Source organism: Astatotilapia calliptera, chromosome 18, assembly GCF_964374335.1.
Source record: "Astatotilapia calliptera chromosome 18, fAstCal68.1, whole genome shotgun sequence".
In the NCBI taxonomy this organism is placed as follows: domain Eukaryota; kingdom Metazoa; phylum Chordata; class Actinopteri; order Cichliformes; family Cichlidae; genus Astatotilapia; species Astatotilapia calliptera.
In genome coordinates, this window is record NC_137439.1 from 24,357,153 (window position 1) to 24,372,106 (window position 14,954).

The following is a 14,954-nucleotide window of genomic DNA, read 5'->3' on the forward strand; positions in this document are numbered from 1 at the left end:
GCAATGACTGGGGGAGCCCCTATTCTTAGCAGGAGACTATTGATTTTCTTTCTGTCATTTATAATCATCGTTGATGTGTCTTCCAAGGAGAGCTCCTGTGCAATCTCTATCAAATAAAAGGTACGTCCTCCCCTTCTTTCCTGGTATTCCTTATTTCTTTGCCTTCCTGCTCATTCTCTTTCCCATCAGCATCAGTTCAAAAGGACGGGGTTTGAAAAGATTGCAGGATGAAATTCCAATTGCAGGGTCTCCCTTTATTTGCATTTTCACACCTTGCAGCAGTAGTGCATGACCCCCCCCCTTTCTTTTTTTTATTTGCAGAGCTGAAGCTTTCTATCTGCCACACACCTATACTGAGTAACTAGGAATGGACAGTTTCTTTCTCACTGGTGTGCAGAGTGGGATTTAACGGTATATCCTCTTGCATTAGATAATGCAATGCTGCACGTGTGCGCTATTATTTACAATTTTCTGTCCTTACATTAGGTGGCATTAAGTGTGTGTTCTAAAGGTAGGTTTCATAAGATGAGCCTTTCACAGAGTAGTGCACAGTCCATCTCCTCCTGCTGTGGATAATATGGAGTGGTGGTGGGGGGGTCAGTTGGTCATCTCCTTTGTGTTTGTTGCGGCTCTGATGATGAGACAGGGACCAAGTCTTTGAACCTTTGCATTAGTGATGAGCTTTCGCCTCTCTATCTCTCATCACCATATTTTACAACTGGACAAAGTGAGCCTCTCTAGTCAGACGCTGGTCCCATCCGCCCACACTGTGGTGCACCAGTGTGCACATCTGTTCACAAGAACACACTGATGCACAAACACACGTCCAGTCGCACATGTTTGGAACGTGTGCGCGCACACACACACAATTAAATATCATGCCTTAACTAGCTTTACACCTATGCAGGAGCACACACACACACACACACACACACACACACACACACACACACACACACACACACACACACACACACACACACACACACACACACCGGGCTGCATTATAAATGGACCTTGCCCTGTGTTTTTCTATCTTTCTCTTTGTTCTCTTTCACTTCCCCTCATCGTCAACTGCTCTATTTAGTGCGGTGGCAATGCTGTGCTCTGTGAAAAGAGGGTGATGGCCCAGTGCTCCTGCAAAGGCCAGACCAGAAAATGCGGGGCAGGTGTTTGGTTTTTGTGAGCCGAGAAGACGTCACGCGGACCCGGCGTCAGGCAAAGTCCAGTGACACTTCTGTCATTACTGCATTAACACGGCCACACCTTGATCAGATGTAAAAGTTGTATGACGTACAGCACTTTAAAGCAAATGTGATAACGTCTCAGGCGGAGATAAACAAGCTAAAGGGCAGTAGGTGTCACATTCATGCGAGGATTTTGCTGTGTCTAGTTGTCATCTTACTAAAATAAAAAGGTTTTTTGCTACTCATAATGTCAACATTACACACTATAGCAAATATAATACTACACTAAATCAATAGAAACGGTTATATCAACATGTTACTCACTGAACGTATATGTGTGTGTGTTTTGTTTTGTTTGTTTTTTTGTGGCTCAAGGGGACTAATTGGCTTCTGGGTTATATTCTGGAGGTGGATGAGAACCCTCATTCTTCTGTCTCTCCACCCTGGATGTGGTATTCCTTTATTCAATTCCTTAAATGGGATCCCATCTCATCTCGGATGGTACCTGGCATGTCTGTTCATTCCAGCTGCTGCCTGCATGGGCCACTCCATCATTCCTTGTGCCTTGGCCCTTTCCGTGGCAGTAATAGAAAACACTTCATCACAGTTGTCCGCCTTGCAGGACTCTCCGCTCATTTATGGGACAGTGGGATGCAAACATGTCAGCTGATATTTAACAATGACTCTTCCGGTACCTGCCTCCTCCTGAATGATAGCAAAGCTGCTTAGTCATTTGAGTGGTGGAGCAAATCTGACTAATGATCTTAGTTAAATTCCACCATTGGGCACGGGGCCCTTCCACCGCCACTGCCGCGGCTGGCAGCCTGTATCTCCCAGACGCGCTGTGTCGAGCCTGCCCCTTGGTATCATCTCACACTAACTGCACCACGAGCGTGTTAATGCTGCAGCTGAACTGAGTCACGACTCTTTCTTTTTTTTATCTCTGGGATCGCAGGTAGTTCATCATGTGTGGAGCATATCAGCATTAGCACAGGCAAGCTGCACTGGTCCCGCAGAATATGTGTCACATTATTCACTGGTCACTGTATAAAGGCCTACTTTTGCTTCCACTGCACCAAAGTCTGGCTTTGAGGCATTGTCCCAGTAAGTAGTTTTAGAGTGAGATGACAGCCATAGAAATAACATGCAGTAAATATCAAGATGGCTCCCATACACTCAGCCATTATAATGGAAAAAAGTAACAATGTGGAGAAGTTGATGTGGAAAGAAGTGATTTGGAAACCTTTGTTTAACTTAATGACATTGTTTACATATGATATTTACTATAAGCTTTGTCTTTATAACAGCCTTCCGATGTGCTTGTGCAGTGATAAAGTCATTTACGACTGCTATTTGAAATATAAAAGGAAAAAAAGGGTTTTCTCACTAAGCCATACCCTAAAAGCAATGAATTAAAGTGTAACTTTATTTTAGATCTTTGGTGGAGACCTTTACCTTTATATTTCGTGCACTCGTTTTACTTCAAAGTTGGTGTTCTCTTAAATTGCCTAATCTGTGTTGATAGAGAGGTGTGCGTGTGTGTGTTTCCCTAATTGTCACAGTAACATGAAAATTCTGCAGTGCAATTTTTGTTTTTACTGTTGGCGACTTTGATGAGTTTTTGGTCATTTAGGATGCAGAATCACTTTTTATTCTCAAAATTACACCACTGACGAAGCTTGCTGCAATATTATTGATTTGCAATTACTTGAGTGACTAATTTGGATTTCAATTGGTGGTAAGGCCTCTGTGCAGAACAAGAGAGCAATGACAAGAATCAGACTACACTGTTAAATAACAACTAATCCACATTTTCCCCAGATTTATGACAATCTGTCAGAATTTCACGAGTGGCAAAAGGTTGCAAGAAAAATTATTCAATGCATGTAAGGTATAAGAGGAAGATAAATAAAGTCTCATTGTTACAGTATTGCCGTCCACTGTAAGGTGTGCACGCTGAAATGAGATTTTGGCTTTTTTCTCTTTGTTTTTTTTTTTTAAGTCTTGAACAATCAGGCCTCATCTTATCTTTTAAAGACCTCATAGTATCACCCTGATTGGGTCCTCTACCACAGCGTGTCTCTTGCATGGTCTTCCTCGTCTCACCTCCAACCAGGTGTGGCAGATGGCTGCTCCTCCCTGAGGCTACGTCCACACTAATGCGTTTTCGTTTGAAAACGCATCGTTTTCTCTCCGTTTTGGCCTCTATGAAATGTCCATAACTCTGGACAGTTTAAAATCTCCTCCATTTCAGCCCTGATTTCACAGCGTGCAGAATGTGTAGTCTGTATCATATATTTTTGCTCATTATCTGCTACACGGTTTTGTTTTGGTGCTAAGACACAACAGTGGTGACACCTGATCATTAAGGCACACCGCACTAATTTTAAATAATGTAATTATATTCATGATAACTGATGAAAGTTTAGGTAAGTCTCAAAACATTTTTTTTTATGAAGGTCTAACATTAAAGTTAAATTAGCCTAATAGAAATAAGTTAACATTCATCAGATTAAATCAGCTTTATGAGATGTGAATTGGTCTAACATCCGTTTTCTATTACTGTTTTTAATATTATGGAACACAAAAGTTAAACGGGCCACATACAGCACGTCTGGTGCTGCTGTGAATATTCTGGATGATTTAGTAATGCATGAAAGCTTTTGTGAGAGTGCACACAGGTATCCATTGCCATCAACCTACACCCATTTATCTAAAGTTAAGGAAGCATTGTCATTGTACTGTTTTAATATGCTATCTCATTACCCTAAAATGTACCTCAAAATGCCTCGTTTACCTCTTTGTACACCAGTTGAGAACCACTAGTCCAACACAGGCCTACTTCTTTCTTCTTCTCTGGTTCTCTGAACCACTGGTCCAACATACAGTTAAGCTTAATGCTATTTGATGTTAGTATTGCTAAGCTTTATATAGCAAACCTTAGCCTAAACTGCTCTTAGCTAAACTATTCGTAACCTGTTAGTTGTACCTTTATTTTGAAAGAACTCCATTAACAGCTGACTTCCTTCAGTGTGATTTCTCTCCTTTTTTCTTTGCTTTTTTTTTTCAATAGGGTGCACATCAAGTGTCCTCACTCAGACCATACCTCCACATTTACGCTGGTATAGGAGCGAAGAATTTTTGTTTTTTTCAAGGCTTTTTCCATAAAATCTTTTCAAACAGTTGCTGCATCTCCCTCTGTTTATGACAGTTTATGACAGAGGATGTGATGTCCATTTGTCTTCAGCTTTGTTGTACAAACCATTTTGGTGTGCATAATCAGCCCCTCGTAGATGTACTTTATGCTAAAGCAGTTAAAACCACCTTTAGGTTAGTTCACGTTACAGTAAACGTCACCAGGAGCAGAGTGCTGTTTTGCAGTGATGACACAAGTACACATATACACACACAAACACCAAACACAGACACACAAGCTGAAAACAATACCTGCTATAGTGTCGCAGCTGGTAACAAGGAGCTGGACTCTGGTTTGAAACCCCACATGTGCTCAATTAAAGTGTCTCTGAGCAAGTCGTGCCAAACACTTCAGTCAAAGTCACATCAGTTTACCTAATACTGTAAATGTAAAGCTTGTCACATTAATATTAAATAAATGCTATTGGATATATTACACCAAACATAGTGAGATGCAAAGAACATTAGAAACAGGTCTTTCAGTGTGGATGTTTTCTGTGTTTTGCTAATGGCTAATCTCTGTACCTGTGTATAATCATTTTTTGGTTTATGTCACAGTACAGCGCATTTTTTGTTTTCCTCTTCTTTTCAATTGAACTCTTTTGATCTGTTCTGTGTTGGTGCACCTGCTCTTTTAGATATCTCTCTCTCTCTCTCTCTCTCTCTCTCTGTCCAGTTCCTCTCACAGATGCACACACTATCAGTTTCTTCCTCTCTCTCACGCACACACAAATTCTTACACATCTCTCCGCTTCACCCTGGTTGGTTTTCTCTTTCTCTGTAATTACAGGTTTCTTATCTACTTCCTGTGTTACATGCTGCAGCCACTGGCCTCTTCCATGTTTCCTCCTCTACCATTTTAGTGTCACAGTGTCTCCCTACAGCACCCGACAGAGACGAGGACACACAATATGCTGTTTTGCAGGTCTGGACCAGGAGGAAGGGAGAAAAAAAAGGAAAACTGAGATATAAAGTGTGGGTTTTGGCATGTGTGGCTGGTTGGTGGATGGGTGTTTGTGTGTGTCCAGCAGTTGTAAAGTTTGGTTTAATTATTCACGTGGAAGCAGTAACATTGCTTCCCAAACTAGCAAATGAAACTCCATCTTGCTTAGGAACTCACACAGGTCACAGCGACCAATTACTTAATGAAAATGCTCAGGTTTCTAATGCAGCCTTGGCCAGAGCTCTACTCCAAATTCCTGCAGTACATAGACATAGCTATAAAACAGAGTGTACCACAGCTTTCTTCCAGTTGTTAGGCAAAGTGTGCCACCTCTGCAGTCTTCGGACCCATCAAACCTTCAAATGGCTGAGCCAGCTTTAAGGGAAGGATTATTACTTATTAAGAATGGTTAATGTATGATGTAAAAGTTGGCTGCGTCTTCATCTCCATCCTCTATCCTCTCCTGTCTCTTTGGCTCAGTCTCCGCTTCTCTCTCTTGGCTAAAATGCTGTGTTTGAGTTGTTTGTGCCTACACTTTTACATACTAGCCATCAGACCATGAAACTACAAAAGCATGCAGAAGTCTTTTTCAATACAACAGTCACATGTCCACACAGTGAAAAGGTTCACTCACCCTCTTTGCATACTGACTGTGAAGTGGACAAAGCCCACAGGCCTGATTCAATTCAACAATTCCCTGTGAAGACCATTTTCAATGTACACATACATTCACTGGTCACTTTATTAGGTACATCTTGCTAGTGTACCTAATAAATGCATTAAGACTTGTCTATATTCTCCATGACATAGATTCAATAAGATGCTGGAAGCATCCTCATTTTGCTCCACAGATTGGCATCACACAGTTGCTGCAGATTTGTCAGCTGCACATCCAAGATTAAAATTTCCTGTTCCACCACATCCCAAATGTGCTCTGTTGGATTGAGATCTAGTGACTGTGGAGGCCATTTGAATACAGTGAACTCAATGTCATGTTCAAGAAACCAATTTAAAATTATCTGAGCTTTGTGACATGGAGATTTATCCTGCTGGAAGCAGCCATCAGAGGAGATGTGGTCAGAAGGGATTGATATATTCAGTAACAATACTCAGGTAGGTTGTGGTGTTTAAATGATGTTGACTTGGTACTAAGGAGCCCAATGTTCCAAGAAAATATCCCTCACACCATTTCACCATCACTGCCAGCCTGAACCATTAGGACAGGGCGGATCCAGGCTTTCAATTTGATTAATCCAAATTCCGACCCTGCCATCCAAACTGTACAGGACAAACTGAGGCTGGCAACAGTGTTTTCAGTCTTTTGTTATGCAATTTCAGCAAGCCCTTATGAACTGTAGCCTCAGTTCCTGATTCTAAGCATCTCATTAGATGTGGTCTTCAGGTGTTGTAGCTGATCTGCTTGGAGGTTCAATGTGTTATTCAGAGATACTCTTCTGGATAATTTCGATTGTCTGCTCTCAACAAGTCATTTCACCCAGAGAACTGCCGCTCATTGCAGTCTGTTTTTTTATTTTTTATTTTTTTTAGCATTGGCTGTAAACCCTAGAGATGTTTGTGTGGGGAAATCCCACACAGATCAGCACTTCAGAGTCACTTACATCACTTTTCTCTTCCATTCTGATGCTCGCTTTAAATTTCAGCAGGTCGTCTACATGCCTAAATGTTACTGCTATGTGATTGGCTTGTTAGATATTCATGTTAACAAGCACTTGAATGGGTGTCCACAACAAATTGGCTGGTAAATTTATACAGTACTATACAGTAGAACACCCTTTAACTCTTCAGGGGAGTATTTTTAATAGACAGACTTAAAAAATCTATGAGAACTTTTTTTTTTTTTAGCAAGTTTTCTATTATTGGATGAATAATTCTCAAAGCTGCCAAAAAAGTTGCTGCTGCCTCTACAAAGAAAATAGGGGTCACAGAGGGGCATAACAAGCAAAAGAGAAAAGAAAGAAAGGAAAACATCCCTCCACCCTTGTAGAATCCCAGATTTACAACACAAATCAGTTGAACAGACACAACTATAAAGCAATCTGTTTACCTGGGACAATAGGAAACAAATTTAATAGACAGATTTCCACACAGCATATAGGATCAAAGTCCTGTAAAAGGCATATCTTACTCCTAGAACAGTTTCAGTCTTTGATCTATTATTTCTTATCACTATTCTGCACCAAGACTTCTAATGTCTGACCATCAAATGTCGAGAAGTTTCACAATCAGGGGTTCAAGACAAACAGTGATTCTGCTTTTAAAAGCACAACACCTGTGCAAGTGGCCTTCATTAAAGCACGTTGGCCCGATGGGTTTGTTTTCTCTGAAATCATTTATTTCTACTGATTAATCCCCAATGCATTCCCATGCTGCAATTTATTGCTACTCTATTTTTATGTGCTCCTCTGAAGGAGAAGCTTTAAACGTGCTGCAGAAGAAAATCCATGTACTTACTTAATAGACCTCAGTTCTATAATAAATTCCAACCAAAGCAACAAAATGTAATGGTCCTACTAAATCAAAGGGGTATTTTCCAACAATTAAATTTTTTTTAAATGAAATCTCTCTTTGTATTACTATCCCTCCTTTACAGCACAGCTGGCCAACAGGGTTTTACAAGTATTGACGTGTAGAATACTTTTTTTTTCTCTACATATGGCTATTTTAAATAGGCAGACTTTAAAAATATACATATATCTGAACTTATGTACTTCAAGTTGTCTATTATTGGATGAGTAATCCTCACAGCTGCATGGCACTAACAGATATTTGACGGACAGTCCTCTGGCCACTTGACACCCCGGCAAGTATAGGCTATTTTAGAAATGCGTGTCCTAACTCCTCCAGCACCAACGCCGTCTGCGCCCAGCCCCTCTCTCTGTCTCCATCTAACCGATCCCCTCACAGCTGTGACAGTGAAGCCTGTACAATGTCTTAGTGAGAGCATGCAACAGCTGCGAGCTGCGCGTCACACACGGCAGCCTGCGAGAGGTGACTGCGGGCTCTGAATGCAGCACCCATTCTTAATATTTCTGCCTGGTAATACAAAAACTATGCACATGAATTATTAAATTCCATACTGCAAGGCTTGTGCTGTATAGCATGAGGTAATCGGCTACACGCCTGTTGATTTTATGTGCTTTCCATGGACCAACAAGTGGAAATGTGATGTGCAAACAGACACAAATTGTTGCCGTCGTGTTTTTCCCTTAAACATGCGGATACTTTACGAACAAGGCAATCATGCAGAGTTGGTCATAAATTTTAGTGACGCTCGGGATGTATGTGGGCATGTTGGATATGGGTGACGTAGCAGTAAAAAAGTGATTTCTGATTATACAAGGCGGTTATGGCAACACTGACAAACTCGATGCATTAGGTCCGCAGTGGCTTAACATGATCGACCCGTCAGTGTGCGGGATTTAAACACCTTTCTTGCATAGTCCCGCTCCTGTAATAGGCCAATCTTTAACACTCGGGAGTGATCGATCTGCTGCAACCTGTGCGCATGGCAGGGAATGGACCGATATTGAGTCGAAGGCGGTGTTTTGGCTGTATAGTGACGTTTTAAGGCAGGTCTTGGTCAAACCTACCAATGATACAAGTCGGTCCTATTCTGCTGGGATTGATCGCAATGAACGGGTGTCGGAGCTCTGCACGGCAAAGGAGCAACCACAGCGAGACGAGGCGATCAAGGGGATGCGGCATCGGTACGCGGGAGCTGTCCATCAGCACCAAATCCCCGACGAAAACCGAGGAAACAGCAAGCAGAGCCGAGACCAAGTCGCGCCTGTTTTCAGCCTGCCGCCCCCGCCCTCTTCTCACCACCGAGATCGCACTTCTACCACCGCCGCTCATCGCCAGAGCCTCCAGGAGCTCCCCTGTCTGAGCCAGCCCTCTCGGAGACCTGTTCACAGCGGCGACCCTCTACCTCTGGCGAGCTACGACACCGCCCAGCGACCTTCACACCGAGTCAGTGAACCTAACACCGGGCAGCCGGCACACCTGCACCAGGATCCCTGGGCCCCGGCCGGCTCTCAGCTGCAGCAGCAGCAGCCTCCGCCGCCGCAGTCAGAGAAGCAGCCCGTTTTTCCGAGCTGCCACTGCAGTTTTTCAGAGCAGGAGGCGAGCTTGTCTCAAAACCAGTCCCATCCTTTCCAGCCTCTCCCACCTCATCCCTCCCCGCCTATTCCGCCGCCTATTCCGCCGCCACCAACGTCGTCCTCTTCCTCTCTGCTCTTTTCCCGGGAATCTAAGAGGGGGGATCGTCTCCGAAGGAGTGCCAGTAATTACCAACAGGCAAGCATCGTGGAACGCTGCAGGGGAGGAGGAGGAGGAGCAGGAGGGCACCGAGACCACAGGCAGTTGTTGCAGCAACAGCAGCAGCAGCAACAGCATCAGCAGCAGCAACAGCAGCAGCAGCAGCACTGTTATTTAAGACTCCAGCAGAAAGACCCCTCCCCTGAAGAAATCCGTGCAAACTCACAGAAAGGGCGCTCTTTAAATGTATGCGAGTCAACCGAGGCTAGGAGAGCATTCGAGTTTCAGACTCAGGACCTGCAGCAGCAGCAGCAGCAGCAGCAACAGATCCCACAATTACGAGCGCAGCAACAGCTACTGGTGGGGAGCAGCTTGCCTATCAACTACTGCGCCAGCGACTCAGGAGAGCTATGTAGGACTCATCGGGCTCCACTGCTGCAACAGCAAGAGCAGCAGCAGCGGCAGCAGCGGCAGCAAGACGCACTGGGGCTCTGTCCCCAGCGTCCGCAGCACTGTGAACAAGACCGCAATAAGTCTGGGAGGATCACCGCGCAGAGCGACCAGCCAAACAACCGCGACTCCCGCGTAACCCCCCCGGTAACACAACAGGCATACGCGGGGAACTCGTCCGCGACTACCGGCAGCAACAGCAGCAAAGACAGCCCCAACTACGGCTCGAGCTATCACCTGTGGCCCGAGAGTCCACATAAAGGAGAGGAAAGGATACGCATAGACCTCCACAAGGTAGATTTTTCTCCCCTACTCCCTTCCCCTCCTCTCCACATTTTATCATGCGGTTTCGGAGACAGCTCCAGATGACAAAATAAACTGCTCCTAAGATTTTCAGTGAATGACCACGCCTGCGATATGATTTTTGATAGAACACATTAACCTACGCGTTCGGTGCGCGCACTCGTGTGCGAATCGTCATTCAGTAATCTATTAGGTGGCTTTAACAGAATGCGCGAAACTACCGCACATATAACCAACTCTGTGTTTCCTTTCTTTACCTGGAAGCTTGTTTATTTCGCGTGGTCACACACAAGCGTCCGCATGCAAGTCCAAAAACACACACACCAAACGCACACTCGCGCGCGCACACACCTGTTCCATGTTGCGGTGTTGTTTTAGGCAGTACATTAGAAATATTCAAATGGCGCTGATTAGAAACAGGGAGGTTTGTGTTTTCCACAGAACATGAGGACATTTTTATATTTTGGCTCTGAGACAGTAGAGTCAGTGCTCAGCTTAATGTTATTAGGCCCTGATACCTGGCTCTGTGAGCACACTCACTTCATACATTACTGCATGTTCCTGCTCGCAGAGATCTCTCTCCCAACAGCCACAGTGCATTCCACACTGTATTAAGACGACTAAATATCGACTGGGTACAAAAAATAAAAAATGGGAATAACTGAGGGTAGGAGTGAGTTATAACAACTCAACAGACATCAGAAGTGAAAGTGGTAACAACAAGTGGAATGTGCGTATGTCTGTCAAAATCCCCAAAAAATTGGGGAAAAAGAAGGAGGGGGTGGGAAATTTAAAGAACTATGAATGCTTCTTGATCCAGTTAGCCATTTGTTCCAAAGTCGCTGATAAAACAGTGACTTGATGTTCTTTAGGCTACTCAAAGTTGGAGGGTAAGGAGTTTTATTGTAGTTTGGACAGAAGGAAAAGATAAGGCAGACAAAGATAAATTGGAAAGTGTTAAACCGGATTGTTGATGATAATGATTGCTGATGATGTTCCCCCGCAGCACACCGAGTACTCTTTTAAAAGTGACACTGAGAAATCTAGTTCTTGAATCATGACTGAGTGTACTGATGGACCTAGGAGGTTTTTGTTTCATTTTAAAATGATTATTAAGTTAGTTGCCACCTTTGTTATTTCCTCCCCCCCTTCAGCATTTCCTCCCACTGCTGTCAAGGTGAAGTTTTTACAGGACAGGGAAAAAAAGGAACAGGAAGGCGTTGATGAGGGCTCAGCAGCATCTAAATCTCACCAAGAGGCTCCTTTTTAAAATGCCACAGCTGTTTTCTGAGGCTGAGCTGGCACCAGTTGCAAAAGGTGTTATATCGAACCACCTTGACACGACTGTTCTGAACTTGGCTCGATTTTGGAGCGTCAGCAAAACGTCCAAAAATGACCAAGTGGCTTCAGGAAAAGTACACTTTTTTCCTTGAAGTTAACAACTTCACAGGCTCTGTGAAGGAAAAATCAAGAGTAGCGTCTCTACCTTTTCTAGTTGCATAATATTACAGTTGTGTCCATACTACAGAGTCTGCTTTGATCTCCAGATCCCTAAAAAATAATGTTATAAGTTATTACCAGAAGTATGACGGTCGGCTCTGGTGCTGCTGCTGGCGTCACTGCATCATAGATGAAGGCACAGGTGATATGTTGTTCACCAGGTATCAGTTGTCTTTGGTTAGTTAGTTAAACATTAATGTGAATCACAAACAAGTGAACAAGAATGGAAAACACAATGTTTGGGAAGAACATAAGAATGCTGCGAAACTATTATCTCTATATAATAGCAAATGAGCCAATATTGCACTAATTATAGTGTAAAAACTCATTATAAAGATTAAATGAACAATAGTCCAAGTGCATGCTCATTACTGTGTAAAGAATCTGGGATTTTTAATAAGCTTAAAATCCTTTGCCAACGTGATATTGAGTGATTTCAAGAGCCACAGAGGCATTGAAAGCTGTGAAATGGTCTGAGGTGTCCGCACATAGTGGGACACCAGTCAGGGCTACAAAAAAGCCTCCGAACGAGAAGCAAGATGAATACGATGAACTTTGTGCACTCTCAAAAATAATCAAAATGCCGTTATGTATTGTAATTATCCCCATTTGTATGCAGCTTTCCAGCATGTAATTGGCACTGTGAACAAGACATTTATTATCACACAACTATTACACAATCCCGTTTCAATCATGAAAATGGAAATGAGGACGAAAGAACGAAGGAAAAAGAAAAACAATCGAGGAACTGCTGCTATGAAACTCTGTTAAGTAACAGCCCTTTTCCACTCGCTCAGGTTGACCATGCCAAGTATTTTGGTACGGCGAGAAATGCTTATTTATCCGCAGACGTTTGTGGGATCGTGGTTACATCTTATTGACTCACCCTTAATGAGACAGCCCATACCCCCTCACCCATCTGAAATCCCTTAAACAAAACACTTGTGACAGAACAAGCCCGATAAAGTGTATACGGTTACAGTATCAGCACACCCTGAAACTCAATAGCTAGCCCACTGAACTGATGGCAGGTAGTACGATATTGTGTCCTGCCTCAGTAACATTGTGCTTTGAAAGCTGCGTTGCTGCTTCTATTGTGCCGGGCTGTGTAAGTACTCTAATGCCTGCCACTTACTGCTATGGTGATATTCCCTGCAGGGACATTGTAGCACATAAACACCAGTGGATTTGCTTTCCTTTAATAAGTTGTTTTTTTTTGAGTATATACCAACACTGTGTGTAGCAGACACCTGTGATTAATCGGGATACAGTTTGTCTGATTCAATGCCAGGAATTAAAGGAGGTTTGTCTGAAATTTAAAATGTGATAAAATAAATACAAGGCTTTGTATGCAGAGTCATGGAAATCGAGGTGGGTTTCCTTTTTTTGCACTCTTTTTTGTTATATTAACGTGGCTTCTGTCTCTTGTTGGAACACCAAAGATGACATGTGGGAGCACAAGCCGGGGGAATCCATCCTGGCACTTTCATAGAGCATTGTAGGGCAACATCTCAGATTTTTAGATTTTCTACAACATTTTCTACAAGCTTTTCCTTATCATCACTTTTTCAATGCCATAAATGACAAATTATGGCATTAAGCTAATTTATGTAGTTTAAAAAATAATATTAATTATAAAAACACAAGATAAAATCAAACAATTGCATCAGGAGACATCTTCAGAATTTTGTTTTGTTAAAACAACAGGTCAGATCACCCAAATGATCCACTTTCAGCGATACTGATTAGAGAAAAGTAGCAAATCCATGTAAGAGGCTGGAACCAGAAAATATTCTGAAATGACACACCTTTATAGACACACTTTAATATCTCCACCAAGTAGGTTGTCTGATTGTTTTAGTTTGAATATTAGTTTCTTTGAGTGTTTGAAAATTTTACAGGAATTGGAACTTAAAAGAGATGAAACTAATGAGAACTTTTAAATTAGTGAAAGATTTCAGTCTTATTATTTTTTTGATCTGATAAAATCGGACATTCCGATATATCGGCAGATTTTTTTTTTCTTTCGCAAACACAAAACATAAACATGTTTTCTTAACACTTGTTATGTGTAGTTATTTATTTACTCATTTACACTGGTTGCTGTGTTTGTGTCACTCCAAACACGTGTTGCTAACAGGAAGTTGCTGAGTGTGCTTTGGTGGACAAACCACGTGATGTCAACGCTCATACGATGTTAAAGGGTGTTTCTTCTTTACTTTTAAAATTTCCATGTATTGTTTGTTTTAAAGGCCGGTACTGATGAATTAGCAAATAGCTAAACTCACCCAACGATATTGGCCTGCCAGTGTCAGCTTATATTTTCTGAGGAGCTATGTGTTACAGCTGATCAGCAGTCAAAATCCAAGCACAAGAGAAAGGTCTTCACAAATAAAACGATATAGCTTAAAATGTTTTTAAGAAAGATATAAGTTATAATTCTGCTAGAAAAATGGCACCGATGATCAATTATTAAGTAGTTTCTTGTTCATTTTCTGTCACCAAACTAACCTGTCAATGTGCTAATCATTTCACTTCTTCTCAGTTTACCCAATGTGGCATTAGAGGCTGCGCAGCAAATCAGTCAGTTTTACACTGGATAAAACTGCCCTTAAGGGAAAACCAATATAAAAAGTCGATCTAGAAAGAAGAGAAGAAAAAAAGAAAAAGAAGAAAAAAATATATTTATAACCTGGTGTCACCTTTCTCTCTTTGACCTGTCGCATCACACATTTGTTGGATGCAACAGGCCTGCTTTACTGTACTGTAGCGGTATGTATGCGTGTGTGTGTGTGCCGGGCGATTGCCAGCCCACCTTTCAGGAGAACATAAGGTTGTATGTGTCACTGCAGAATGGATGGCTTGAAAGAGGAGGAAAGCTATTACAGTAAAACCTTTTGTGCAGCTCCTGCCAAATGGCGGTCCAACATGGTTATAATCACTCTATATGATCTAGGTCAACACAGTATATATCAAAGTGCCACTTGCAACCAACTTTGTGTCTCGTTGACGCTGTCTGGAGGATTTAGCGTGGTTGTGTTTGCAAGAGGTCTGAACAGTAGCAGGGGAATGATTATTTCCTTAAAAGAGGGCGAGGA

The 14,954-nt window shown here is 42.5% G+C and overlaps 1 protein-coding gene across 1 annotated transcript in view; it reads left to right on the forward strand.

Moving 5' to 3' along the window:
* The first annotated feature begins 8,928 nt into the window (after positions 1-8,928).
* The window catches only part of kcnn1a (potassium intermediate/small conductance calcium-activated channel, subfamily N, member 1a), a 65,969-nt gene continuing 59,943 nt past the window's right edge, over positions 8,929-14,954 (forward strand). The window contains exon 1 of the mRNA XM_026148663.2: positions 8,929-10,347. Within this exon, the coding sequence (XP_026004448.1) occupies positions 9,043-10,347 (1,305 nt within the window). The 5' untranslated portion in view covers positions 8,929-9,042. The remainder of the gene's footprint in view (positions 10,348-14,954) is intronic.